Source organism: Oncorhynchus kisutch, linkage group LG8 (genome assembly GCF_002021735.2).
Source record: "Oncorhynchus kisutch isolate 150728-3 linkage group LG8, Okis_V2, whole genome shotgun sequence".
Classification (NCBI taxonomy): Eukaryota; Metazoa; Chordata; class Actinopteri; order Salmoniformes; family Salmonidae; genus Oncorhynchus; species Oncorhynchus kisutch.
In genome coordinates, this window is record NC_034181.2 from 42,697,975 (window position 1) to 42,725,376 (window position 27,402).

At 44.4% G+C, this 27,402-nt stretch overlaps 1 protein-coding gene across 7 annotated transcripts in view; it reads left to right on the forward strand.

The window, feature by feature from the left end:
* mef2cb (myocyte enhancer factor 2cb) overlaps positions 1–27,402 on the forward strand; it is a 100,299-nt gene that overhangs the window by 16,796 nt on the left and 56,101 nt on the right. For all 7 annotated transcript variants that reach the window (XM_020489499.2, XM_020489497.2, XM_031830407.1 and 4 more), the window contains exon 2: positions 22,742–22,931. In XM_020489499.2, coding sequence (XP_020345088.1) covers positions 22,878–22,931 — 54 coding nt within the window. In that variant the 5' untranslated portion in view covers positions 22,742–22,877. The remainder of the gene's footprint in view (positions 1–22,741; positions 22,932–27,402) is intronic.

Here is a 27,402-nt window from a genome sequence, read left to right on the forward strand (position 1 = left end):
GTCTCCCAAAAAACAAATATAGCCTGCCTGGCTCTGGAAGGGTCTATTTGACCTGCCCTAAACGTGGTGTGAAATAAAACTGGAATTAACTCCAAATCCTTTTTTGGGGGGGGTGGGTCAGAGGGGTGAGTTGTTTGCTCTTGGTGCACATAAACTCTGAGATGGAAGGCATGTTTCATGATAAAACACAGTGGCTGACCTGTGTCTCTGCCGTGGTGTGGTGTGGTGTGGCGTAGCGAGGGACGACTTCTCCCTCACTGTTCAGACGCAAGTCCCACCTCCCCCTTTGGTGTGGCATGCTGTTGGAATTCAACCAATGGCAAGAAAAAAAAGAGGAGGGGTTAAAAAAAAGTGCACAAATATTTTCCCGGGGCTGTAATTTATCTTTGTCACCCCTGCAATATAGCCGAGTCACTCTGAAACATGGTCCGGTAAGACACACAGAGGTTCCTCTGTGCCCTGGCCTCACATAATCTAACATCCATCTGAAAGCCCACCGCTGCCACCAATGCTGCCTGCCTGCCGCCACTGCCTTCTGCCTGCCGCAATGCTTCACAGCTCACTAATGGGTATTTTCTTTTAAGATTCAGTGTTCACAATGGAGCCAGAGGTGTAGGCCCTTATATGCACCCTGTGCTGTTACAAAAAAAAATAGATGTTGTTATAATAGTTGATTTTGTAATCGTTGACTGATGTATAAATGTTAATAATATTGGATCCAAGCTGATTATCAAGTGTGCATTTTTTTTTATGCTCCAGGTTATTTTATGTCCCCCAAGCCACAGCTCCGTAACCACTAGATCTCTAAGCAGGAAGTACTCCGTCCGAGTCCTCTGTTCTTGCCAAAGTCCACAACACTGTTGCTTACCACTGTCATCGGTGCCATTCCCCAGACCAGGGTCCGGGCCTTGAAAGAATGTTTCGTACAGGGCTGTCTCGAACACTCAGTGCCGGGGTGAGAAAAAAGAGGAACAGGGAAGGAGAGACGCAGAGAGACTGAGAGGGGGAGAGAATCAAAGAGAGCGACAGACACGTTCCTAAAGCTGACTTCATCTGGGTGTTATATGGCTGTGAAGGGCCGTCTGTTTGTGTTACTCAATGTTAGACAACACTGACCGTCTTGAAGAATGTACCCTTTCTACTGCCATGTTCTAAATAATTGGTAACGTGTTTTCATTTTTTTAAAGGAGTTCAAGGCTTTGATTGTCTGAAATCGTTCAGGATGTTTCCAGGTAGATTTTTGTTGCATTTGAAGAAAAAAAATGAAGAAAAAAACTTCACAGCATATTGATAATAACAGGTAAATATAACTTATTGAGCTGTGCCACACAGAAAGGTACATAATTCAGAAACTAATTTGGTTCAGAGTGAAATGAGGATTTCAACAAGTCAATATTCCAGAATGCTATAAGGTTCATTAATAATGTTTTTCATTTTCTTTATTAAATGAAATAAGTTTTATTTTATTATTTTCTATACTACGGTAATAATTCTTGAATTCAACAATATGTTTAGAAGCTTTAGTTAACATTTAATAAATCTACTTTATCAGCTAAACTTCGTGCCAAATAGGAACTTGTGCCACTGAAATATGCATTTAGGATAAGTGTGCTCCATCATATGAAATTGTGTAACTTTCTTGTGCAAGTCTACAGAGAAACATGTATAGGTGTCACCGCCTGGCATGGAGGGGTAGGAACGGACAGGGAAAATGTCTTATAAAAAATACAGTATCTCTCTCTCTCTTGCTCTCTCTCTCTCTCTCTCTCTCTGTGTCTCTCTCTGTGTCTCTCTCTATATCTATTCACCTTTTAAGGGTTTTCTGTCCGGCTCGCTGTTTGCTTTGATACATCGACTTTTCCTACAGTGGCTCTTCCAAAGTGCAACTCGTGATGTCATTCGTTTTATTCACACTTTGCAGATGCAATGTCTGGAGAAAGTGAGAAAGTGACAGCGAAAGAAAGGAGACAAGGAAAGAAGGAGAGACCAGAAAAGATGGATGGAAAGAGAGAGCGTTGCGGAGAGGAGATTTGCAGTGCGGTGTTTCATGTATAATGAATGAGGGGCCACTTTGTTTGAAACTTCAGCCTGGCGCTTCACTTCAAGCTTTGCTGGGCAGAGTGGGGCCTTGTGCTCAACACCAAACTCCCTCTGTGCTCTGCTGATGGATGCTTTCACCTGGCTGCCACTGTGGACCAGCCCAGTGGAAAAACAAATAACTCCTCTATGTGTGTGTGTGTGTGTGTGTGTGTGTGTGTGTGTGTGTGTGTGTGTGTGTGTGTGTGTGTGTGTGTGTGTGTGTGTGTGTGTGTGTGTGTGTGTGCGTGTGCGTGTGTATCAAATTTGATTTGTGACACGCTTCGTAAGCAGCAGGTGTAGATTAACAAGGAAATACTGACTTACGGGTCCTTTTCCAACGATGCAGAGTTAAAGATAAAGATTCAAAATAACATGGCCATATACAGGGAGTCAATGTGCAGGTGTACGAGGTCATTGAAGTAGCTATGTATATATGGGTAGGGGTAAAAATGACTAGGCATCGGGATAGATAATGGTGCCTTTGTGTATCTGTGTGCGTCAGCTCAGACAATAAGACAAGGGATGAGGGAAGAGGGAGGGCCAGAGGTGAAGAGCAATGAGTGTTTGTATAGGAACAGAGCTGCAGTGACACCCAGGCTCCACTAAGGAGAATACTGGCACCCAGCTCACACTAGTGTTCTCTAACAGCCTTGCCTTGTTATTGACTTTTGGCTGGGGGGGGGTCATACTGGGGGGGGGGTCATAACATTTAGGGTCATAGTGTTATATTCTCTTGATTTTGGCATTGTTCTACCTACCTATCTTTCTATACAGCGTGTTTATGTTTTTGTGTGTGTGTGAGTGAGCGGTATTGTTTGGGCTAAAAATGGCCCCAGTCTTTTTTTTGGGCACTGTGCTGGGCTCGTGGTTTATAAATAGTTGAGGAAGTGTGGGGGGGATACCTACCGTGCTGGTCGCCCTCCTCCACAGGCCCTCTGAGGGCTTCTACGTCACATCCCGACCCCATTACAGTGCTCTTTCGCTGGGCTACTCCAGTTCAGCCCCCATGGGGGACTACCAAACAGGATAGGACTCACATAGAGGGTGTGAGAAAAGTCAAGCCAATGAGGAATTCCTCTACAGTTGGAGACGTTGCTGTTGTCGTCTTGGAGTGTAGATTTGAGCGTGGTCGAATGAGGTGACATTTTGGAAAATGAGGCTAGTGAACTGGTGATAATTGCATGTCTCTCTGATTGTTGAGACTATCAGCAGTGATGACAGCCTTGGGCTGTGAGGGTGGTGTTGTGAAAGGAGTGTAAAATGGGTTGCGCTGGAGATGTCTTTTCTGACACCCACTGCGTCTGCGTGTGTAAACTGGAGGCGCGATGTCCTCACTGTTCTTTGCCATCTATATGCAGACCTGTCATGTTAATTTCATTTCACAGACACTCTTGCCTCCCTTTAGAAATAGTTGTTTTCACACGGCACTCAGTCGTTGGGTGATCAGGTCCTCCCATGTATAGGACACGCATGGAATCAATCTTTGAATTGATTTGAGTCATATTTATCACACTTCTGTTCACTGCCGGTGATGTTCAGTTTGGTTATGCAGCAGCCAAGGTGGAAGGAAGAGCAGGGCTGCATGCACCCTCGCGTAATTTGAATTAATGATGTCGAGTGATCTGAGCTGAGTGGACAAATACTAGTTCTGTTGGTTTTTCCTGCTGCCTCTCAGTTATCCCCGGAGGTCCGAGGTCCTTCCCTCATGCACCCATCATAGCCTCCCTAGGATCCAGGGAAGGAGACCTTGAACCCCCCCCCCCCCTCTGGCTCCAGAGAGAGGGGCCCGGGCTTCACCCTGTCCCGGCTGCAAAGGGCATCCATAGTACGTCTTTTAGAGAAGCGAATTGGCTTCCTCTGAGTAATTAACTCAGTTCTGAGGGAGGGTAGAGATCTAGATAGACAACACACACGCAATGCGAGTAATTCCATTACACATACCATCCCTGCCTTTGGCATCTTACCTCGGCTTATTGTTCTCTTTCTAAATGAGCAGCACTGTGCACTGTGGTCCTCTTAATGGTGGGCCCATTATTATATTAACTAGGGCATCCTTGTGAAGAGATAGAGGGAGGGAAGGAGAGAGAGGGAGGGACGGAGAGGGAGATAGGAGGGAGAGAGAGAGAGAAGGGAGAGAGAGAGCCAGGGCTGGCAAGCCTCACTAGTAATAATCAAGTAATAGAGCAGTGTTTTCTTTTCTGAAGGGAATAGTACTGACTGTTATTAATGTGCTTTTGACAGCTTAATATGATAATGGGGCTATGATTATTCTCAGAGAACAGACCGTTTTTTTTTTATGTTCTTCAAAAGGATGCCTGTCGATGACCCACTTCTCAGATGGTCGAAAACAAGGAAGAGCGAAACTCCACAGGGAGATGGGAAGAGAGAGAGAGAGAGAGAGAGAGAGATAGAGCGAAGAGAACGAGGGAGAGGTGGGAAGAGAGAAAGAGTAAGAAGGAAAAGCTCTTGTTAATATTTGCCGGAAGTAAATTCATAATCCTTTTCTGACTCCCCTCCTCCCCTTCCTCCATATTTTTACTTCTCCTCCTCCTCCTCTACGGGTTAGCTGCCTACCTTCCTGGGCTCCTCTTCCCTCTAGTCTAATCGGAAGAGAAACGCTGGGAACGATAACAGGGATTAGCTTCCGATGCTCGCTAGCTCCCCTCGGTTAAGTACACATGTAATGAGTTGTTTATTTGGGATAATGCTCAGCAGAAGCGGCAGGGGCCCAGAGTTGCCTTTCACCCCTACAAACACACACACACACAGCCCTGGGACAGGTCGCTTACTGGACTGGGTGGGTCAGGGGGAGAAGAGGGGGAGGAGGGTCCTTCATCATTCTCAGCCCATTCTTGAGGTCATGTGGCCTGGAAATGTTTCTCAGGCTGGAGAAAAAAAACTTGAAACTATGAGAAAATTAAGGGAGGGAACGGAGATAGAGAAGGAGAGGGAGCGAGTGAGGGAGAGATATGTGCCCACCAGTGTGAGTGTGTGAAGTGGAAAAAGACGTTGGTTAGCGAAGGGGACGTGCTTTGCTATCATTATCCGAGGGTGGGGGGGGGGGGGGGGGGGGCGAGGTTATGTGAACGGAGCAGCTGTGCTCCGAGCTGAGGGATTTGAGGGGGGAACTCCAGCTAAGCAGCCAGGTTCTTCACTGTACTGTACGGTCGGACCAGAGCTGAGCCTTGTGAACCAAATCCCCCCTACTCAGCTAGCTCTTCACTTCCCAAATAAGAAACAAATAAATGATGATGGCAAGGATAAGACTGCAGAAGTGAAAAAAACACAGACATGATTTATATATGCCTCTCTAGGCATTTGCTGTTTTCTTATCTCTTTTTATCTCTGGTCTCAAGAAACAGTTTTCATTCAGTGCAGATGGAAATTAGGACCAGAATAACAGTCAAAATACATGAAGAAATGTTTCTGAAAGCACTATTAAAGGTTTCCTTTTTAGTTTGACATGGTCGAATCTACAGATCGTCAGCGGATCGTCAGATAAAGACCAAACATCTCTGTCACCATTTCTGATCACATGCTACAGAAACAGGACCAGCGCGGCGACAGTGAGACAAGAGAGGGAGAGAGGGGGGGGGGAGAACAGAGCAAAGCCTCACTGTGCTGTGCTAATGCATACAGCCAACCACGGTATCCAACAACAAGGCAAAATATCACACATCTTCACATCACACGCTACTCCTACAACAACGACACACACAGAAAGGAACCTAAGCTCAAGAACCCGAGGAGTTGAAAGCAAGCAAGGAGGATATAATGTGAAAGAAGTTGTATGAAAGTTTCTGGCGGGGAAATTAAAAGAGAAAGAAAATTCTCTTGTATGTTGAGAGCAAGAGCTAACAAAAAAATGGCCTTGCTTACATGGCACAGCATACACAGTATCACTTGGTGAGGCAAAAAGGAGGGGGAGTACCTTGACAGATTTTCTCATGGTGCGCAGTGGGCTAAAAATAGGGCTTGGCCAAAGCGGCAGTAGGGTTTTTGGCAAGATGGGCCATCTTTGTGTGATACAGTGGCCTTTGCTATAGTCACGTACAGAGAGGAGACGAGTGCCTCTGCCAAGACGTGTAGCCATGCGGCAGTAATTTATTATTTGTTTGTCTCTTTTCATTTTCTCTCTCTCTCTCTCTCTCTCTCTCTCTCTCTCTCTCTCTCTCTCTCTCTCTCTCTCTCTCTTCCTCCTCCTCCTCTCTAGAAGGGGTTAAGTAGCAGTAAGCTTTATCAGATCACCCGGGCTGAGGTCTCTTTCAAACCTCTTTTTGCCTTTTTGATTTTGTGCAGCTGTGCGGGCTCTTTAATCATACGCTATCATTTTTCACTTGCTCTCCTCTCATCCCTTCTTCTTCTTGTCCTCCCTCCTCCCCTAACATATGTTAATTCGCTGCTTTCTGTGACAAATTACGAGCGCTGTCTTTGATGAGGTCGGGTTGTGATGGTGCGGGGAGTGGAGTACGGTGGAGCTGCCAGCCCCTCGCTGGTCCCCCTAACCACTCCAAACAGAAGCGCGGCACCCAGCCGCCGTCTAATGAGAGGCTTGGCCTGGCTCTGGCATGGGTCTGGGCTTGGAGGGGCCGCCCCCCAGCCTCATTCAGCTCCACTAACAAAGTGTGATCTGTAGGTACGCCGCCTGCCCGCCCGCTCTCCACACTCAACACAAACTTTACCCACCCTCCCTCACCCTCCCTCACAGACACACCCCACTGTTGCTTAGAGGGCTGTAGGAGCAGGCTGCAGCTCAGCTACTGGGCATGGATTGAGTTTTTCTTTCAAACTCTGTTGATATACCATTGATATACTTAAGCAATAAGGCACCAGGGGGTGTGGTGTTTGGTCAATATACCAATGCTAAGGGCTGTGCTAATGCACAACGTAATGCGGAGTGCATGTATACAGCCCTTAGAAATGGTATATTGGCTATATACCATAAACCACCTGGGTGCCTTATCGCTATTATAAATTGGTTACCAAGGTAATTAGAACAGTAAAAATAAATGTTTTGTCATACCCATGGTATACAGTCTGATATACAACGGCTTTCAGCCAATCACCATTCAGGGCTCGATCCACCCTGTTTATGATGTAATTGATATGATTGTGGGTAGAGTTAAATATACGTATACACATACTCATTCAATTAGATAAGCTAAAAGTGTCCATTTTGTATTTGTTTCTCTGTATGTTTTACTCTATATTCTGGCCAACTCTGAATTGAAACAATGTGTTGTAGTACAACCTAAATTACTGATGTGGGGACATTCAAACTCTTTGTGTGTGTGTGTGTGTGTTACAGAGATACTACCCGGAAACATTACACCAGTCTTGTTTAAACAGACACTAACTGGAACACTCGCAGTTTAATGATGTGCAACGTCAACAGGGCAACAATGCTGACCAATAATCAACCCGATCAGCTTGCGGTAGGCAGAAAAAATAAGAGGAACTGTGACATCATGCTAGCAGACTGGATCACATATTTTCCGATAAGCCAGGGAGGGAACAAGGGATCAGAGGGGTGGGGTATCAGAATCAGTATTTTCTTCAGAGCTCTCTCTGCTCGACTCTCTACCCTCTTCCTCTCTCTCTGCTCGACTCTCTCTCTCTCTCTCTCTCTCTCCACTCTGCGATCTAGGTTACTCGGTTTCTTATGGAGCACAGGGACTTAAAAAAAAACAACAGAAGGTTGAATTTATGAAGGACATCCTTGTTGAAGTGTGCAACCTTCTACTTCTTTGCAAATTACCTCCACGCTGTGCACAGTCTCAGTTCAAGGCTGTGGCTCTCGCTTTAGATCAGCCAGACTGTTAGAGAGAGATACATAATACCACTGTAATGTTACACAAATAGGAATGCAAAGCATTGTTGTTCATCATTGCTGTAGTTTGAGCAAAGCGTGTTAAAATAATACCACATTACTCTTGCAAAGGAATGGTTGACGTATTTATACCTCATTTAGGGTAATACAATACAATACAAGCAACAGGTAATCATCAAGCCTCGATCCGAAGTCACAGAGAGGATGCTTTTTGGCTCAAGGTTCTGTCCGTTAAGGAGGTTGGTAAAAATATCCTGGACCATTTACAGTAGCAGTCTAGCCGGCCTATTCTGGTAGATATACTCAGCATTTAGCTTCTAGTGGCCTAAATGTTACCATGGAGCCTGATGTGAAGGGTTGCCATGCCAGTTTTTTTTAAGGCTGACTTGACCTAGTATACCCGAAACCACTCCCCAATCGCACACACACACATTCACACACAAACACACACATTCACACACATACACACACACTCACACACATACACACACAGTCACACACACACGCACACACACACATACACACACACACGCACACACTCACACACATACACACACACACGCACACACATGCACACACACACACACTCCACAGTCAGAGTCTGCGATCAGATCCAATCCGGGCCTACGTCGTTGCCTCCAAACACCCCATCCCCTTTCATAGCATAACCAACATACAGTACCAGACAAAAGTTTAGACATACCTACTCATTAAAGGGTTTTTCTTTATTTTCACTATTTTGTACATTGCAGAATAATGGTGAAGACATCAAACCTATGAAATAACACATATGGAATCATGTAGTAACCAAAAAAGAAGAGGTTATAAACAGGTCACACTTCAGTAGCACCTATGACTTGTTTTAGTGTTTCCTCATAGACTCTGCTAATAGGTCTATTGTCTATAAACACTTGCATATAGAACTTAGCAACTTTTGTGTGCTGATGGATCCCAACATATATATATATATATATATATATATATATATGTTATATCCCTCAACTTCCCCATATTTTTCTCTGTGTCTGTCTTTCTGGGTCGGCCAAGGCGAACAGAGGGGGAGAAAAAGGAAGCAACTTTGGAAAGTTAGTCCCATAATGGAGTATGCAAAATAGATTACTGTACACGATAACACAATACCGCATACAAGACAGAAAGTGCTAAAAGAAGGTGGTGAAAAGTGAATAGAAAATAAGCTGGCACCCACGTAGGAGTGTTAGCCATGTTAGCTTTAGCTTGTGTCTCTAATTGGGGCCAGGAGGGAGCATTTAGTAATTGCTGTCAGAAGATCACATTTTATTCTCTTCTTCACAGTCACTGCTGTAGGGTAGAGTGAAACAAATTGTCATCAGAGATTTCGAAATGAACAAAGCTTTTAATTAGGCTGATTTAGAATGAGCAAAAAAATTGAGAAAGAAAGTGCGATGGAATCATCGGCGGATCGTCGTCGTCTAACCACGTTGTCGGGTGTTAGAAGACGCCGCCGCCACGAGACGTCACGGAAGTTTGCAGTGTTTGAAAAGGAGACAAAGCGGGCCCCACCCCCTATACCCTCGCCCAACCCCAACCCCCACCCCCAAGATGCTGAACATTGTTAACTATATCAACAGACATTGTCATCCTTGGCGGAGAACATAATTGGGGGAATATGTCAGTGATTTGTGTGTTCTTAGTGACATGGCCGTGGGCTGTTATCATGGGGGTGGGGTAGTAGTTATTGAAGGGAAATGCTTTTATTCTTTATGGCTTGCTTTCCCTCCTCCTTTCTCTGTCTTAGTATGATAAGATAGTTTCGTAAATGGTGTTGGTTTACTTCATCAGCATCTTTATGAGTTGAAGCAAGTCAAAAATCTTTAGTGACTGTAAGGATAAAGTGTGTGTGTGTGTGTGTGTGTGTGTGTGTGTGTGTGTGTGTGTGTGTGTGTGTGTGTGTGTGTGTGTGTGTGTGTGTGTGTGTGTGTGTGTGTGTGTGTGTGTGTGTGTGTGCTCGTGTGTGCGCGTGTGTGTGTGTGTGCGTGTGTGTGTGTGTGTGTGTGTGTGTGTGTGTGTGTGTGTGTGTGTGTGTGTGTGTGTGTGCTCGTGTGTGCGCGTGTGTGCGTGTGTGTGTGTGTGTGTGTGTGTGTGTGTGTGTGTGTGTGTGTGTGTGTGTGTGTGTGTGTGTGTGTGTGTGTGTGTGTGTGTGTGTGTGTGTGTGTGCTCGTGTGTGCGCGTGTGTGTGTGTGTGCGTGTGTGAGAAACGAGAGTCTGTGTTTTTATTTTATTTTTTATGTTCCAGTCCAGCAGTCTGTGCCTAAATGGTGGTTGCACCTGGGGCCTACAGACCTACGTAGCACCATGTGATGTTAGGCAGTGGTTGGACGCTTACTGAAAAACATTACCCCTTCTCAGATGTGTATGCTTGAGGTGAACGTACTGCACAGACTGTGGGGAAAACAACGTGAGAGAGAGAGAGACAGGTGGAGAGCGAGAGAGGAAGAAGGGGAAGCTGCGGTGATCAGCTGAAACTAAAGCAATGTGATTCAGCGTTGAACAATGGTTGCTTTCTCCACCACACATGACATCGCTTTTATGTCCCTAACCATTGCACCACCACTACCACCTCACTCTTGTACACCTTCATCCTCCTGCCATCATCCCCCACCTGGAGTCTTGTTTATCAAAGGTACACAACAACAAAAAAGACTATGCCTTGCGTACGGCAAGGTTAGTATTTATACATTTTTAACTGGGAAAGTGTCTGTATCTCCACACAAATCTCAGACCATGCGTACGACCAATTACTATTGGTTGATCAACTGCATTGCAAGCTTTTGGGGGAAATGGAGGTGTTTGGATGCGCTGGAATTATAATAACGGTAGGCTAATGATAACATTCCAATGTAGACTTGACGATTAAACAGATGCCTTTGCCAATGGTGTGAAGATCGCATAGCAGCATGTTTCGCCGAATATATTTATTGAACTTTTGTTATATAGGCCTAAATCATAATCATATTACAGGACATGTCTCTCCTTTTCTGACAAGACTGGTTTATTCCCGCTACACAACAAATATTAGGCTACCATTTATCCAGAAACTATAATGGCCCTGTTCAAATATCTCCAAATCATACAGCAAATGAGGCCATTTTTTGTTACCATAAAAGGTGAAGGGAGGGCGTTTTCCAAGCAAGATTGTGGCACTAGTTCACGAGCGCACAGATACGGCTCAGATTTTTTTTCATGGAAACGTGTATATATGTTGCATGCAACAGTTTGATAAATACCAATTATTTGTGGCACACGCAAACCCTTGAATCTACACACACGGCAGAATTGAATAAGACATTTACGCACGGGTTGATAAATGAGGCCCCTGGACCCTGTCCACCCTGATGTCTGTTTTACTCAGTCCATCGCCCTCTTCATCTTTACTCATGCCATGGAAAAACTAAAGGCTCACACCACAGCGGTGATTCATCAGAGCCTTTCTGGGGCCTTCCCGAATCATGGTTACCGCTACTTCTGCTTTTTCTGCTCTTCGCTGCTGCACTTTGGTCCACCGTGGCACACGGACATTGGTGTGTCAGATTCGCCAGTCTGCCCACTTACTTCACTCTGATGAGTAGCTACTGTTCATCCAATAATCTGCCACAGCACACAGAGAACCAGCTTCTACATGAACACGTTATCATTCACAACATTCCATTATTGCGCAACGCTCTTCCAAATAATATCATTGGCCTCTAAACCCACCATATTGTCCATTGGGGTATTGTGAATGCTTTGTTTTAATCAAACCACAATCCAATAAACCTGCTCAATCCATGATAACCTTATCAGCTATTGCATGCATGAACTGTAGCTAGTGTCCCCAAGTCACGTCGCTAGTCCTGATGCAGCAAAATCCAACAGGCAGGCAGGCAGGCCGGCAGGCAGGCGACAGGGAGCAGTATTCAGCTGTCCGGCAGCTCTCCCTCTCACTCACTGCTTCCATTGGGCCCATGAAGCAGCTGCAGTTATACAGCTATTGGCCTGCTTTCAAAGGGTGGTTGACGTATTGTGTCAAGTCCCCTCATCCTTGGGGGAGTCAGCAATGGGCTATGGAAAGACAGCTCTCACCTGTCTCCATTTTGGCTCTGACAGATGGCTACCTGTCCGCCATTCGGGCCCTGTTTCCCTCTGCCTCCTCCTCCTCCTCCTCTCCCCCCTGCTCTACCAGGTCAGAACACAATACTGTAGTAGTCAGCGCTGGACTTAAAAGCCCCTGTTACCTCACAGCCTCTCCACTGAGAGAGGAGTTAAAAAGGTGTTTATTTGTCTCTCAAAGCACAAATAGATGAAAGAGGGGACCACTGTGTGCTGAATGGATTTCCATTGGTCTAATAAAAATGCATGGCAACAGAAGGCTAGTTGGAAATGCAGAGGTTCATTGATTGGATGAGGTTTCGCAATAGACATCTTGTAGCTTTTTTAGGTAAGTCAATAACCAAGCCTCTATCATTTGAACATAATTACTTGCATATGCCACTTTATCATCGTGTGTTAATAAAAGTACAGAAATATTGTCTGACTGAAAAAACGTACTTGTTGTCCACTTCACATCAGAAACAAACTATAGACACATCATCAACCTCCTCATATGTGTTTTGTTTTCTGTTTAAAGCCATTTGAAGGCTTCAGGTTTTTTTTCTACTCAAAACTCATCGTGGGCGGGCAGGGTACTGTTTGGAGCTGCAAAACCAATTTCCACTTGATGCAGTTTTTGTGGAGGAAAGCAATTGCAGTTTGAGGTGCTGAAAGGATGCTCTGTAATGCACAAATACAAAATGCTCCTCTCTCCTATAAGGGTTTAATCTAGCGTAGTAACTCAAAAGGCACACAAATATGCACTTCATCCATAATGTCACACGATCGCTTATAAAGCCTTTAGTTGACTCTTTTTTCCCTCCTGTGTTTTTTTCTAAAGGACATTTAGAGTAGGCCTAACGGGTGTTTTGAGAAACCTTTTATACAGTAGAAAAAAGGGCTTTAGTCCTCTCGGTTCAGGTTTCACAATCACAACGATGTGTCCTGTTGCATCATAAGGAAATACAGATCTGATGGCGGGCAGTGCAGTTGTGGTGATTTGTTTCTCTTGATGGCTAAAAACTGGAGAGATTTCTTCCAGAAGTATTTTTGCCACTAGACGTGCCTTGTTTCACGACATGGGATATGGAGGGAACCTCTGTTGGTCTTCCCGATGGTCTTCCCAAGGGTAAAACGCTGACTGGTTGAGGTGGGCAGAAGACTCAGACATCTCTTTTTCTCCGGGCGGAGGGCTTGGGAAGCGCAGGGAGTTTAGGGAAGGAAGCACCTTTACACCTTTAATTGTCTGTGGCTGCTGATGTCACATCCTTCCACTGAGTGTGCTTGCGTCTGTGTTTCCTGCCTTTCTGTCCACTGAGGTCCTGGGGGAGACTGGGGTGGGGTAGGGGGAGTGAACAGGGGGTAATGGTGGGTTGGGGTGTGCCATGAGGCGAGTCTTTGGGTTTGGGATTCGGGGTGGGTTTAGAGTGGATACAGGGCCGTGGAATTGAGGTATAATATGCCGTTAGCCTTTAATGATACGCCTAGATCCAGTTCACCAGCTAATCCAATCAATGTCAGATAGAATAGACTTTGTGAAAATGAAGAGGCAACTTGCCTCCCTTCTCTCCTTAAAGCTGCAATATGTAACTTTTTGGGCGACCTGACCAAATTCACACAGAAATGTGAGTTATAGATCTGTCATTCTCATTGAAAGCAAGTCTGAGAAGTGGTAGATCTCTTCTATGTGAGCTATTTCTAAGTTTTGTTTTTGCGTCTTTAACTTTTGGTTTTGTACACCAGCTTCAAACAGCTGAAAATACAATATTTTTGGTAATGGAAAATATATTTAATTGTGGTTTAGATGGTAAAATGACTCTCTACACTATAAGTGCTTGTTTTGTCACATACACTGAAATTAGGCAAACTATTCACATTTTTCCTTCCAGGAAATGGCGGAGAAATTTCTGCATATTGCACCTTTAACAATAGACAGTTCTCTCTCCTCAAAAACATCTCTGTCCGCTAATGATCCAACTATAACATGAGTTAATAGAAAGAGGCATGTACCACACACACACACACACACACACACACACACACACACACACACACACACACACACACACACACACACACACACACACACACATCTACACAGCCTCTGAATTGGAAGAACGCTTGAACACATTACACCATGATACACTGCTATCAAGCTAATCCCAGATGTACATTCTGCTAATCTCTTTAGCTGCTAACGCGTTAAATTAGCCCTAATATTTGGTGTGATTCACCACCAGCACAGAGGCCCACCTACGCACGGGCGACAGCCCAGGTTTAGGTCATTCTCTCATGTGTGTTCCTAAAGGACATGGGGACGTGGAGGGAGGGAGAGGAATTGATAGCCATTCGTCACCGTGCCTATCTGGGCCTGACAGGCGGAGAGCTCTCCGCTGCTTGATGTGCCACACAGAGGAGTCACTGCCTGTAATGACATTAGAGACACAATGAGAGAGGCAATACACAGTCCCCTGGCCACTGTCTCCCCTCTCCCTCCCACACCCAGGCAACACACAGATAAACAGCTGCACCTCCACAAACAGTACACAACTCTAAACACTAGCCCTGCGTACAGTATGACATTTTTTTTTTTTTTTTTGGGGGGGGGGGATTAAGAGAAGATATATGACAGGGATTCTTAAGCGAAACAGAGCCAATAGAGTATGTGTGTGTGTACTCATATTCAGATTGTTCGGAAACTGTATTAAAGCTGTTTTTTCCCTCCTCTTCAAGGAAATGGGAGTTTATTTTAAAAGAGAGAGGGTTTATTTAATGTAGCACACACCTCCTAAAAGGTTTACTTACTGCAGTGTAATATGTTATTTCAAATCCTCACAACCTAATGTCCTATGAGGATAGAGGATACTGCAGTTTTCTTCAATGCACATGCTATTAGCAAATGTGTATCAGATGTGCAATGGGGAGAGAGCGGCTTCACCACCGAGGTGGGGTTCTAGGAAAAGCACTCACCAATCCTGTCATGATAAATGTATTTATCCAATTCTCAGCATCATAGGCCTACCTCGAGTACGGTTGAAAAAATATAAAATGTCAGCATATGTTGGTGTCTGTGTTCTTCATGAAGAGGACCTGGGTTTCAGAGTTGTGGTCCCTCATCATTCAGTATATGTTCTTGACATGTCTCTCTCTCTCTTTCTTTTTTTCTGTCTTCCCCCTCCCTCTACCAAAAGCCTTGTTTTGCACCATGTACATTCCTATCAAAGAGAGGAATTAGAGCTGAGGACCAGCCTAGATAATATTCCTCTTTTTTTTCTCTTCACTCTTCGATTATCTCCGGTGCAGTCCTCATACGACAGAACACGAAGAATACCCTTCCTAATATCGAGTCAGTGAGTCCAGGTGATGTCATGGAAAGAGCAGGTGTTCTTAATGTATTGTACACTCAGTGGATAACTGTGTCTATTGAGGCGAGAAGAAACGCTGCCGACGTGATGTATATTGTTTTTTGGTGACTAAACACTTGGGAGTGAAGTGACCTAGAATCAAGCCTCATGGTGTACTGAGTGTATGTGTTCCCATCACCCTCCCAGCTCCACTTCTGAAAGAGGGAGAGAGAGAGAGAGAGTTGGTGAAAACAGAAAGAGTGTTAATTAGTGTTCATTAGATCTATGTGCTGAATCTCCCTCTCTCCCTCCCTTTCTCTCTCCCTCCGTCTGCCTAACAGATGGGAGGGTTGTGGTTAGAGCTCTTCCCCTCCCCCCTGAGAGGTCTGGTGCCTGTTCATAGATCCCTCTTTTGGCTATTCTCTCATTTTCTCTCCTCTCTCTCTTTCCCTCTGTCAGCTCTCTCTAGACTCTGCTACTTTTGAGTCCAGACTATTCTGTATAGGTATGGCCACCATTCTTTATCCTGCTCTCTCGCTCCCTCTGCCCATAATTGATTTCCCAATGTCCACAATGACTTTAGCATTTACCCACACTGGCCCTCCTCCCCCAGTTGTGCTGGGATGCGAACATGCCATCCGTCTCACTTTGTTAAGGAGAGAGAGAAACAAAATCCTTCGGTCTCTCCTTCCCAATCTCTTTATTTTGTCTGCTCTGTCCTCTCCCAATATGGTTTGGTTTTGGATGAGTGAATTGGCTTAGTGTGGCGTAGAAAACGTGTTAGTCTTGTAAGTCTTCTCTCTTCCTCTCTTTTCACTCTGCCCTCAAAAGTGTCAGTCTCATTCTTCTGTGGAGTACTCTTTGAGTGAATAAATGGCCAATAACCTCCCTTTTTCAGGACCCTATCTTTCAAGGAGAATTCGTAAAAATCCAAATAATTTCACAGATCTTCATTGCAAAGGGTTTTGACACTCTCTTTCCCATGCTTGTTCAATGAACCATAAACAATTAATGAACCTGTGGAACGGTCGTTAAGACACTAACAGCTTACAGACGGTAGGCAATTAAGGTCACAGTTATGAAAACTTAGGACACTAAAGAGGCCTTTCTACTGACTTTCTACTGAAAAACACCAAACGAAAGATGCCCAGTGTCCCTGCTCATCTATGTGAGTGTCCGTACTGTGAGACGCCTAAAACAGCGCTACAGGGAGACAGGACGGACAGCTGATTGTCCTCGCAGTTGCAGACCACGTGTAACAACACCTGCACAGGATCGGTGCATCCGAACATCACACCTGTGGGGCAGGTTCAGGATGGCAACCATAACTGCCTGAGTTACACCAGGAATGCACAATCCCTCCATCAGTGCTCAGACTGTCCACAATAGGCTGAGAGAGGCTGGACTGAGGGCTTGTAGGCCTGTTGTAAGGCAGGGCCTCACCAGACATCACTGGCAACAACGTTGCCTATGGGCACAAACCCACCGTCACTGGACCAGACAGGGCTGGCAAAAAGTGCTCTTCACTGACGAGTTACGGTTTTGTCTCACCAGGGGTGATGGTCGGATTTGCATTTATCGTCGAAGGAATGAGCCTTACACCCAGGCCTGTACTTTGGAACGGCATCGATTTGGAGGTGGAGGGTCCGTCGTGGTCTGGGGCGGTGTGTCACAGCATCATCGCACTGAGCTTGTTGTCATTGCAGGCAATCTCAACGCTGTGCGTTACAGGGAAGACATCCTCCTCCCTCATGTGGTAACCTTCCTGCAGGCTCTTCCTGACATGACCCTCCAGCATGACAATGCCACCAGCCATACTGCTCGTTCTGTGTGTGATTTCCTGCTAGACAGGAATGTCAGTGTTCTGTCATGGCCAACGAAGAGCCCGGATCTCAATCCCATTGAGCACGTCTGGGACTTGTTGGATCGGAGGGTGAGGGCTAGGGCCATTCCCCCCAGAAATGTCCGGGAACTTGCAGGTGCCTTGGTGGAAGAGTGGGGTAACATCTCACAGCAAGAACGGGCAAATCTGGTGCAGTCCATGAGGAGGAGATGCACTGCAGTACTTAATGCAGCTGGTGGCCACACCAGATACTGACTGTTTCTTTTGATTATGACCCCCCCTTTGTTCAGGGACACATTATTCCATTTCTGTTAGTCACATGTCTGTGGAACCTGTTCAGTTTATGTCTCAGTTGTTGAATCTTGTTATGTTCATGCAAATATTTACACATGTTAAATTTGCTGAAAATAAACGCAGTTGACAGTGAGAGGACGTTTAGTTTTTTGCTGAGTTTAGTTCTACCTTGTTGGGGTGGATTTCTCTCTCTCTCTCCCTCTCTCCATCTCTCTCTTTCTCCCTCCCTCTCTTTCTCTCTCTCTCTCTCTCGCTCCCTCCCTCTCGTTCTCTCTCTCGTTCTGGCCACAGCGTCTCATGGTGGGAGGGCATCAGAGGGGTAAATCGGATTGAGCTGCTCTGTGGTAATCTGTCAGGGTGGTGGGTGATTACTGTCGCCAGCCATCCCTCCCTCGCCAGCCCTGGAGGAGGTAGAAGGGAGGGACAGAGAGAGGGAGTTGATGTTTGGGAGGCAGTGGGCGATCTCAGGGAGGACTGAGGACTGAGTTGCCTTGCACTCAAATGGGATGGTAGCAGGTGTGTGGGAAAGGGGGTTGAGGGTTGAGGGAGCGTTAAGGAGCTGGGGGGGGATCTCGTGTTTGAGGGGAAGGAAAAGGGAGGAAGGGGGATCACCGGTGTGGGGCTAAGCAGCCGTACCTCACATCAGGCGTGTTGGTTGCTGGAGTCAAAGCCCAGATTAAATGTTCAAGACACGGTCAGGTTCTGATTGAGGTATGCTGGCCTGGGGGATTTATATGTAGTTGTTGTGTCTGTGTCTGTGGAGTGTTGAGCACCACTGTTAGGCTCTAGTGTTAGTTTGTCTGATGACACTTTCGTCTTCCTGAAAGCACGTTGTTGTTTTTACTGTGAAGACTCCTTAAGATTTGTTCAGTGTAACCATAGAAAGTGTCTTGGAAGAATGAACCACTGTCTGATTTTTTCTGCTTTTATCTTTAGTGCCGTTGTTTCCTATGGTTGCTAATGCAGTCAGTGGTCTTGTTTCCGGTGCTCCGTGATCGTGTCATTCGCAGTGGTGCTCCAAACCATCATCACATGAGTGTGGTTTTGTCACAAGGGCGCGAAAGAAGAGCACGCCTTTGTTGAGGCGTTAATGGGATCATTATGCAGAGAGAGAGAGAGAGAGAGAGAGAGAGAGAGAGAGAGAGAGAGAGAGAGAGACTCTGCAAAAATATCCTCCGTGTAGAACGTAGAGCACCAAATAATGCACCTACAGAGAGATGAACCTGGAGAAGAGTCCCCTAAGCAAGCTGGTCCTGGGGCACAAACATACCCCACAGAGCCACAGGACAGTAGCACAATTAGACCCAACCAAATCATGAGAAAACTAAAAGATAATTACTTGACACATTGGAAAGAATTAACAAAAAAACTGAGCAAACTAGAATGCTATTTGGCCCTAAACAGAGAGTACACAGTGGCAGAAAACCTGACTACTGTGACTGACCCAAACTTAAGGAAAGCTTTGACTATGTACAGACTTAGTGAGCATAGCCTTGCTATTGAGAAAGGCCGCCGTAGACAGACATGACTCTCAAGAGAAGACATGCTATGTGCTCACTGCCCACAAAATGAGGTGGAAACTGAGTTGCACTTCCTAACCTCCTGCTCAATGTATGACCATATTAGAGAGACATATTTCCCTCAGATTACACAGATCCACCAAGAATTCGAAAACAAATCCAATTTTGATAAACTACTGAGTGAAATTCCACAGTGTGCCATCACAGCAGCAAGATATGTGACCTGTTGCCACAAGAAAAGGGCAACCAGTGAAAAACAAACACCATTGTAAATACAACCCATATTTATGCTCATTTATTTTCCCTTGTGTACTTGAACCATTTGTACATTGTTACAACACTGTACAGACATATATATATATAATATATATATATATATATATATATATATATATATATATATATATATATATATATATTATATATATATATGTCTGTACATATATTTCACTTTTGTATATTATCTACCTCACTTGCTTTGGCAATGTTAACACATGTTTCCCATGCCAATAAAGCCCCTTGAATTGAATTGAGAGAGAGAGACAGACATATCAACAAAATATAAGAAAGCTCAGGAAAGGGTTTCATAGTAATTTTACCATGGAATGATGTGTATACATTTGATGTGGAACTACCCCCGTTCACTTCCATGTATTATACAGCCCCATAACGAGTTATCTTTAGACGAGTCTTGTGAAGCTTGTGGGGGTCGTAGAGCAAAACAGAGAACACCGTCGTGTTCATGAGAGTCTCAGCTTTCCATAGTTGGGTTCATAGTTTCTAGCACAAACCGTTTGGACTCTGCCGATTGTTTTCGTGACAAGACCGATTTTCGGGATGTCTCCTGATCTGACAAACACCGCTGACATTGATGAATTGGGTGGGTTGAGATGCAACCCATGCAAAAACGAGAAGTCTCGACCTTAAACAGACAGATTTTTATTTATTTATTAAGCTAATTACATTTCCGCGCGGGCACGCCAATTGACTCAAGGGGACAAGCTTGATCGCCATGTTGGAATGAGCATGTGAAGCCTGAGAAACTGTCAACCTGGAGACCATTAGGAGCCATCAGGCTATGGGCCATGTCTAACTGGCTAGATTACCGCTCGCGCCACCTCTCAGGAGAGATGGCCACACCAGTGGCATGCAGAAGGACAGGTGTTTTGAACCTGTGCTCTCCAATGCTGAGGATAATTCTCACTTGTGCTCCTAAAGCAAGATCAGATGGGAGTGTTACAGGGAAGACTTGTGTTTCCGCTCAAGTGAAGGGTCAAACATGCAGCAGTGTGTTCACTATGGGGGTTTGGAGGGGCTTTCCTGTGCTTTATGTCACTTAGTAAACACATGGATTCAGGTTAGAGGGAGATCAAACAGGAAAGGAAAGACAGGGGGAGGGAAGTGTGTGTGTGTGTGTGTGTGTGTGTGTGTGTGTGTGTGTGTGTGTGTGTGTGTGTGTGTGTGTGTGTGTGTGTGTGTGTGTGTGTGTGTGTGTGTGTGTGTGTGTGTGTGTGTGTGTGTGTGTGTGTGTGTGTGTGTGTGTGTGTGTGTGTGTGTGCGTGCGTGTGCGCATGCGTGTGTGCGTATGTGTGCATGCATACATGTGTGTGTGTGTGTGTGTGTGTGAGCAGTAGAGAGAGAGAGAGAGAGAGCGAGAAAGACTGACATGTCTTTTGGTGAAGCGGTGTTGTCTTCCACATCAATGTATCCGGCTCATGCTGCCAGGTGCTGGAAATCTGGTTCAGAAAGGAGAGAAAAGAGAAGAGGGAAAGGGGGAGAAAAAAAAGCAAGGTAGATGGAGGGTTTTTAATACGACGGCTCTGACAGCTCCCTGCATTGCACTGAGCTTAAATAATGGGATGCTCATTTGCATAACGAGGGACGTTATCACCTCTACTGTCAAAAGAAAACACAACAACAGCTCTTCTGCTCTTCCCTGAGATAGATTGGGTTGGCCTACTTTAGCACTCTTGAGAGAACCACCAGAGATCTGGCTTACCCAAGCACACACACACACATATATGCACAACCTCTTTGGAAGTCAGCTATTTCACTCTCACACACACCATCGGTCCAGCTCAGCCCACACACAAATGCGAGTGCATGCACTGCACACGCTCAAACACAAACAGACGCGCACGCACAAACAGACAGACACACATGCACGCATGCTCATACACACACACACACACTCACAGACAGTGGTGTAAAGTACTGAAGTAAAAATAATTTAAAGTACCACTTGGGGTATTTGTACTTTACTTTACTTTACTATTTCAATTTGTTTAGTTTAATTCCACTACACTCCCATACATTTTCCCTGACACTCATTGATGTCCAATTTATGCAACTATCATTATAACCTGTTGTCATCTCTACTGCCTCTGATCTGGTGGACTCACTAAACACAAAAACTGCATTTGTAAATGAGGTTGGAGTGTGCCCCTGTCTGTCCATACAATTTAAAAAAACACAAAAAATTGCGCCGTCTGGTATGCCTAAAGATACACTGGGCAGAAATCACTCTGTCATTTCCTGGTAGCTAAAATTATAATAGTATTTCACTTTATGTGACGAAACAAGCAAGTATAGTGTAGGGAATCATTGTACCATCTAAACCGCTGTGAAATATATTTTCCATTCCCAAACTATTGTATTTTCAGCTGTTTGAAGCTGGTGTTCAAAACCAAAAAGTAAAAGATGCAGAAACTAAATTTAAGAATGGGACGCATAGAAATAGCGTACATAGAACAGATCTACCACCTCTTGCGTAGATGCTTTTCAAGGAGAGTGACAGAACTTCAGTAGTATTTTACTGGGTGACTTTCACTTTTACTTGGGCAATTTTCTATTAAGGAAGCTTTACTTTTACTCAAGTATGGCAATAGATAGAAAAATCCACCACATATATCCCAGACTTTGGAACAACACACTCGCACACACTCATGCACACACTCATGCACACACTCATGCACACACACACACACACACACACACACACACACACACACACACACACACACACACACACACACACACACACACACACACACACACACACACACACACACACACACACACACACACACACTGTGTCCAGGTGGTTTAAGTTCTGTTCTTTATGGAATTTGGTTGTGTGGAATCAGCTCTATTGCTGTGATTTTAAAGGTAAAATCGATAGTGTTTTTGTCTGAACAAGGCAAGGCTAGGTTTTATATCAGCATCCAAGCCATTCTCCATGGTACCCATTTTGGAACCGTATTGGAGGTAGACGAGACTAGTCATACCTTGCTGTCGTTCTGTCAACAAACTGCTGTTTTTCGGGAGGAACAAACTGTATTTCTTAGGCTGGAGGTAATGTTACACCGTAGGTGATTAGAGCGTTTAAGTTAGCAGCACTTTCAAAACACTGTCAAACTCTCTGTGAACGAGGCGAGAGCCTGACAGCACTGTCTCTCCTCATAGTCGGCACGGAAATGCAACAAACCTGATTTGCATGATATCAACAGTGAAAAACACAGCGCTGCTTTCACAACATGTTGACGGATTCTTTGTCTTTCTTCACCCTCCCCTGTGGCTGCGATGATGTGACTTTTCTCTCCCCCCCCAATCCCCCCCTGTTTTTTTTGCCATATTTCATTTCACTTAATGTTTATCCTCTCTCTCTCGCCTTCTCTCTCTCCTTTTCTCTCCCTCTCTCTATCTGTCTCTTCCTCTCATGCAGGTACGGATGCTGGAATCTTTGAATTGATCGGAGCAAGTAAAGAAGAAGAAGGAGCAGTTTGAGGAAAGGCAGAAGAAGAGCAAGGAGAGAAAGCGCAACGTTCTTTAGGGAGAGGAGAGAAGAAAAGGACGGGACGATGGGGAGGAAAAAGATTCAGATCACGCGGATTATGGATGAACGCAACAGACAGGTAAGCCCCATGGAGAAAGGAGGATGGATGAGTGGAGGGGTGAATAGGAGGAGGAGTATAGGAGGGGGTGGGCAAACACCTTATTGTGGGCCTGGGAGAGAGGACGGTAGGTGTGCTGACTGAAGTCTTCGGGAGTCTGGATAGGATGGTGTCTTAGTGGTGGTGGTGGGGGGAGGCAGAAGGGTGTAGGTGGGATAGCAGGGTAGCCTAGTGGTTAGAGTGTTGGCCTAGCAACCAGAAGGTTGCAAGGTCAAACCCCCGAGCTGACAAGGTACAAATCTGTCGTTCTGCCCCTGAACAGGCAGTTAACCCACTGTTCTTAGGCTGTCATTGAAAATAAGAATTTGTTCTTAACTGACTTGCCTAGTTAAATAAAGGTAAAATAAATAGCAGGATGATTGCTATGGGTACCCTGGGGGTAGTAGTTTACATGGGGGTAGTAGTGGGTCTTGTTTTTGTTAAATCTAGCGACCTACTCTGAGGCTAACGGGCAACAAACACTGGTGACACCCTTTCATACCCTATCACACCATGCCACCCGCTTTAGGCCATGGCAGTTTAATATTACTATGCATGGGGGTGGGAAAGGAGGGGAAGGGTGGTAGAAAACACAAACAAACAACCAAACAGAGACAGGCTGGTCCAAGGTGGGTGCAGAGCCCGAGAGAGGTGGGTGGAGCTGAGAGAGGTGGGTGGAGCTGAGAGAGCACTGAGAGGCAGACATGCTCCCTCTGTGGCTGAGCTAGTTATTGGGGCTTCTGTAGTTTTCCTCTCCCGGTAGAGATGCACTTAATTTGATCAGTTTTTCACAGCAGGTAAATAATCTACGGAGCAATTTCAGTGCCAACCAAAAGTGTATTTGAAATGTATAATTTGGAATTTCTATTAGGATATTTTGGAATGTTTAATGCACAAATTGAATCATTGAAGTCACAATTTTAACTTGAATTTCATGATTTCAACTGAATTGAATGAATATTTGCATTCAGTTTTAAAATTAAATGTCAATTTAATTGAATATTCAAATACAATATTTAAACATACATTTTCAAAATGGTATACATACATACATATTGCATTAATTGTCTATGTATCAAGTTTACAAACCATAATTTCAAGTAAACCAAAGTTTAAGATATTCAGCTTCTCAGATGCATTCAGATTCAGTTTACGAATTCAGTTCTCTAAATTAAGATTCAAAACCAGTGACAACATCCTGGTACTTTGCCAGCTAGGAAAGGAGAAGAGATAGATTCAAATGCTCTCTGTGGTAAACAGAAGCTTCAGGCGGTTTCTGAAGCCATTTTGAATTTATTTACCTTCTATGAATTTGGCTCTAGCATTTGAACCGCTTTGACTTTAAGCTATTATGACCCCATTCCTGAAAGCTAAGACTCTCTGGAGCATGGATGTGCTCCCCTCTATGATGATCACAGCTGGTCGCGAGTTGCCCTAAGTGCCAGATGGCCAGTCCGCCCCTGCTTGAAACTAGACTATGTCAAACACAAACTGACACATCAAACTAACACGTCTTCGTGTCTCAGGCAAGGTTCTCGTCACATAAGCCTGGATCACCAAACCACGCGTGTAACCTGGCTGGTTCTTGACAACGTGCACTAGTGTAGCAGATGGGGGATCTGTGAAACTCACAACTGAAGTGTCGCCCCTAGCACGATTGAAGAAGGCCTTTTTTTAATAGCGTGGTGAGTTGAAATGTTCAGGAGGGCGGGCACAAGCTCTAAATCATTTGGACAGTAACCCTCCAAAAAGTCATTCATAAACCTTTTTCATTTCCATGTGTACTATGAAGCTAAGTGTTTGTTTCTTTGGCTTCAGGAATGTGCCTCAGGTCTTGAAAAATAAAAATTTTTACTGATTGAAGGTATAAGGGGATATCAGGGAACAAATGCCGTGGTCGAGACTACGACGGCTCCAGTGCAATGAGTGGAGCTTCCTCAGGTGTTCAAAAGTGCTAATCAGACCAAGAGCCTAATGCTTCTTAGGTAGTTCTTTATGTGAAGCGACAGTTACAGGGATGGTAAAAAAAAACAGCTTGATTTCCATAGCAACGTCAGGGAAATTGGGAAGAGGGAAGTGGTGCTTCAAATAAGCAGTTCTACAACATCTTTAATTGAGCCTCTCATTCTCCTTAATTGCCGTTCACAACACATTACGTAAAGAGATTACATCTATAGGAAGCTCTGAGGACAGGTTGTTTGGATACCGGACATCCCAATAAATTGGCAGATGCAAATGGATTATCATCTTTAACAGTTCAATGGGGGCTTGAACAAAAAAAGCTGTTTCCGATTTTGTTCATACTGGTGAACCGACTTTTGAGTTGTGTGGTTGCAATATGAACAGTCCCTTATCTCTGGTATATCTGAGAATGCATCATTCAGTTTCAAGTTTAAATTGTGTGCAGCGCAATGGAAATATTATGCACAATGTCTCTGGAAAGACTGTCTGGGTTGGAAATACTCAGTAGAGAAAACATTCAGGCCCGCAACCTGGACCTACATACAGACCGTGGTGAAAACATTTACAAACTAAAATGGAGGACTTATGGAGACCAGGGTATTGGCCAGACAAAACCTGCTGAGTTCAACAATAAATTGTGGGTGAATTTATCCTCAAGCCGACTACTTGAAAAAAATAAAATAAAGCTATTTGATGTGTCATTTTTTATTTAAAAAAGTTCATGAATAGCAGCTAAATAGCAGCTAAATACGGCATATAGATAGTACATTGCATAAGGAAACAATCCCTAGTAAGCGAGTGTTTTAAGGGTGGACTGGCTGTATTGTTTGGCACTAGGCTGGTTTTACGTACAACAACTTTCTATCCAAGCTGGGAGAGAACGCGAGGACGGCTCATGTCATGCAGGTTCATGTTGTCTATACAGAACAGTTGTATATTCTAACACATCTATTGTAGCTGATTAGTATGCTGTTGCATCAAACATATATTTAACCATCTGCAATGTTTGAATTTCCAACTTTAATTACAGAACACGTAATTGCAATACTGCCACCAGCCAGCAGGCAAAACGTGGCAGCATTGCAACACTGTGTTTAGCTTCGTGAAATGTTAAGACTTGAGAAAATGACGATAAAATATGCCCACCAATAATTTTATGGCTATTAGCTAATGCAATGCTATACATACCCTGGTACCACAGAAAGCCTATAATCGATTCAACAGGCATGCAGCCACATAGATATGTCGCAATGTCAGCACCATGGACAGCAATCGGTAGTCTATACTTTGTGATAACAAAGGGTCACCCCACCTCTGTTTTGGCAAAGGTCTGAGGGATGGACCCAGAGAAATGTAACAACTCTCAAATTCATAGACAGAGCTATGGATACAAGGACTGACCATCCATGATATCAAAATGATAGTTTTAACATGTTTTGAGGCTATACAGTGTTTGACTAAATGTACTTTGTTTCCAACCATTGGAGTAAAACAAGCTTATATTTAAATTTCTAGTGGGGTATGAGAGTTGAACTAAGCTCATGAGGCATTTACAAGTTGTATTTTTTAAGAATAAATGGGTATATAGCTTTAATTTATAAGTCCAAAAATGTATGTAAAACTCAAGATTCTAGATTTAATGTTTAATACATTTTAGAATATGAGGCAAAATGTAGATAAAGGCAAAGTATTTACAATCAATATCACACACTGGCTTCATTTGTGGCCAGATCTTAAAGTAAGTTTGCGTTTTTTTCCTCCAATTTATGCTTTGGCCACAAACCAATATAAGATGAGTCAACAACATTATTTTAAAGGTGAGATTTTCAATGGACAGTTAATTTAAATATAAAGCAACAAAACATTAGCCACACAACCCAGGAAATGGATGGAGAAAAACTTCTCTCTCTTTCTGCCCTCCAGGCCCACAATCCATCACTTCCTGTGGCACCAGTGACCACCGCCACTCTGTCAGCTCCCTGTCAGTCCAATTCGATCCATATGCTGCTAACGTGCCCCCTCCCCTCACAGGTCACACACACCCAGGCTGTCCCTCCCTCCCCAATCCTCACCACTCTGTGAACCATTATCCCATGCAACTTACTGTCACAATATTCAATGGTTATTACATCCAGCACAGTTGTTGAAAGACTATCTTAGATCCTTCTACTGTGCTTGTCATTCTGAATGGGCTAACATCTAACAGAGTTGCTCACTGAGCCCTCTAACCTCTGACAGTATGATATCTCCACATAAATACTGTCATTGGGCTCTCTTCACACTGCCATTGTGACTTGACATAAAAATGTGCTAGAAATCAATTGGACTCCCCTGAAGTGGCTGTTGCAGCTGGGTGGACTGAGTGCTCATTAGTGAGACAAAAGAAATAAGACAAAAAGAGAGAAGATTGGTGAAAATAGGAGGAGGGGAGTGGAGCTGTCATAAACTGTTATTTCCTACTTGAATTTCTGGGAGATCTACAGTTGTTCCC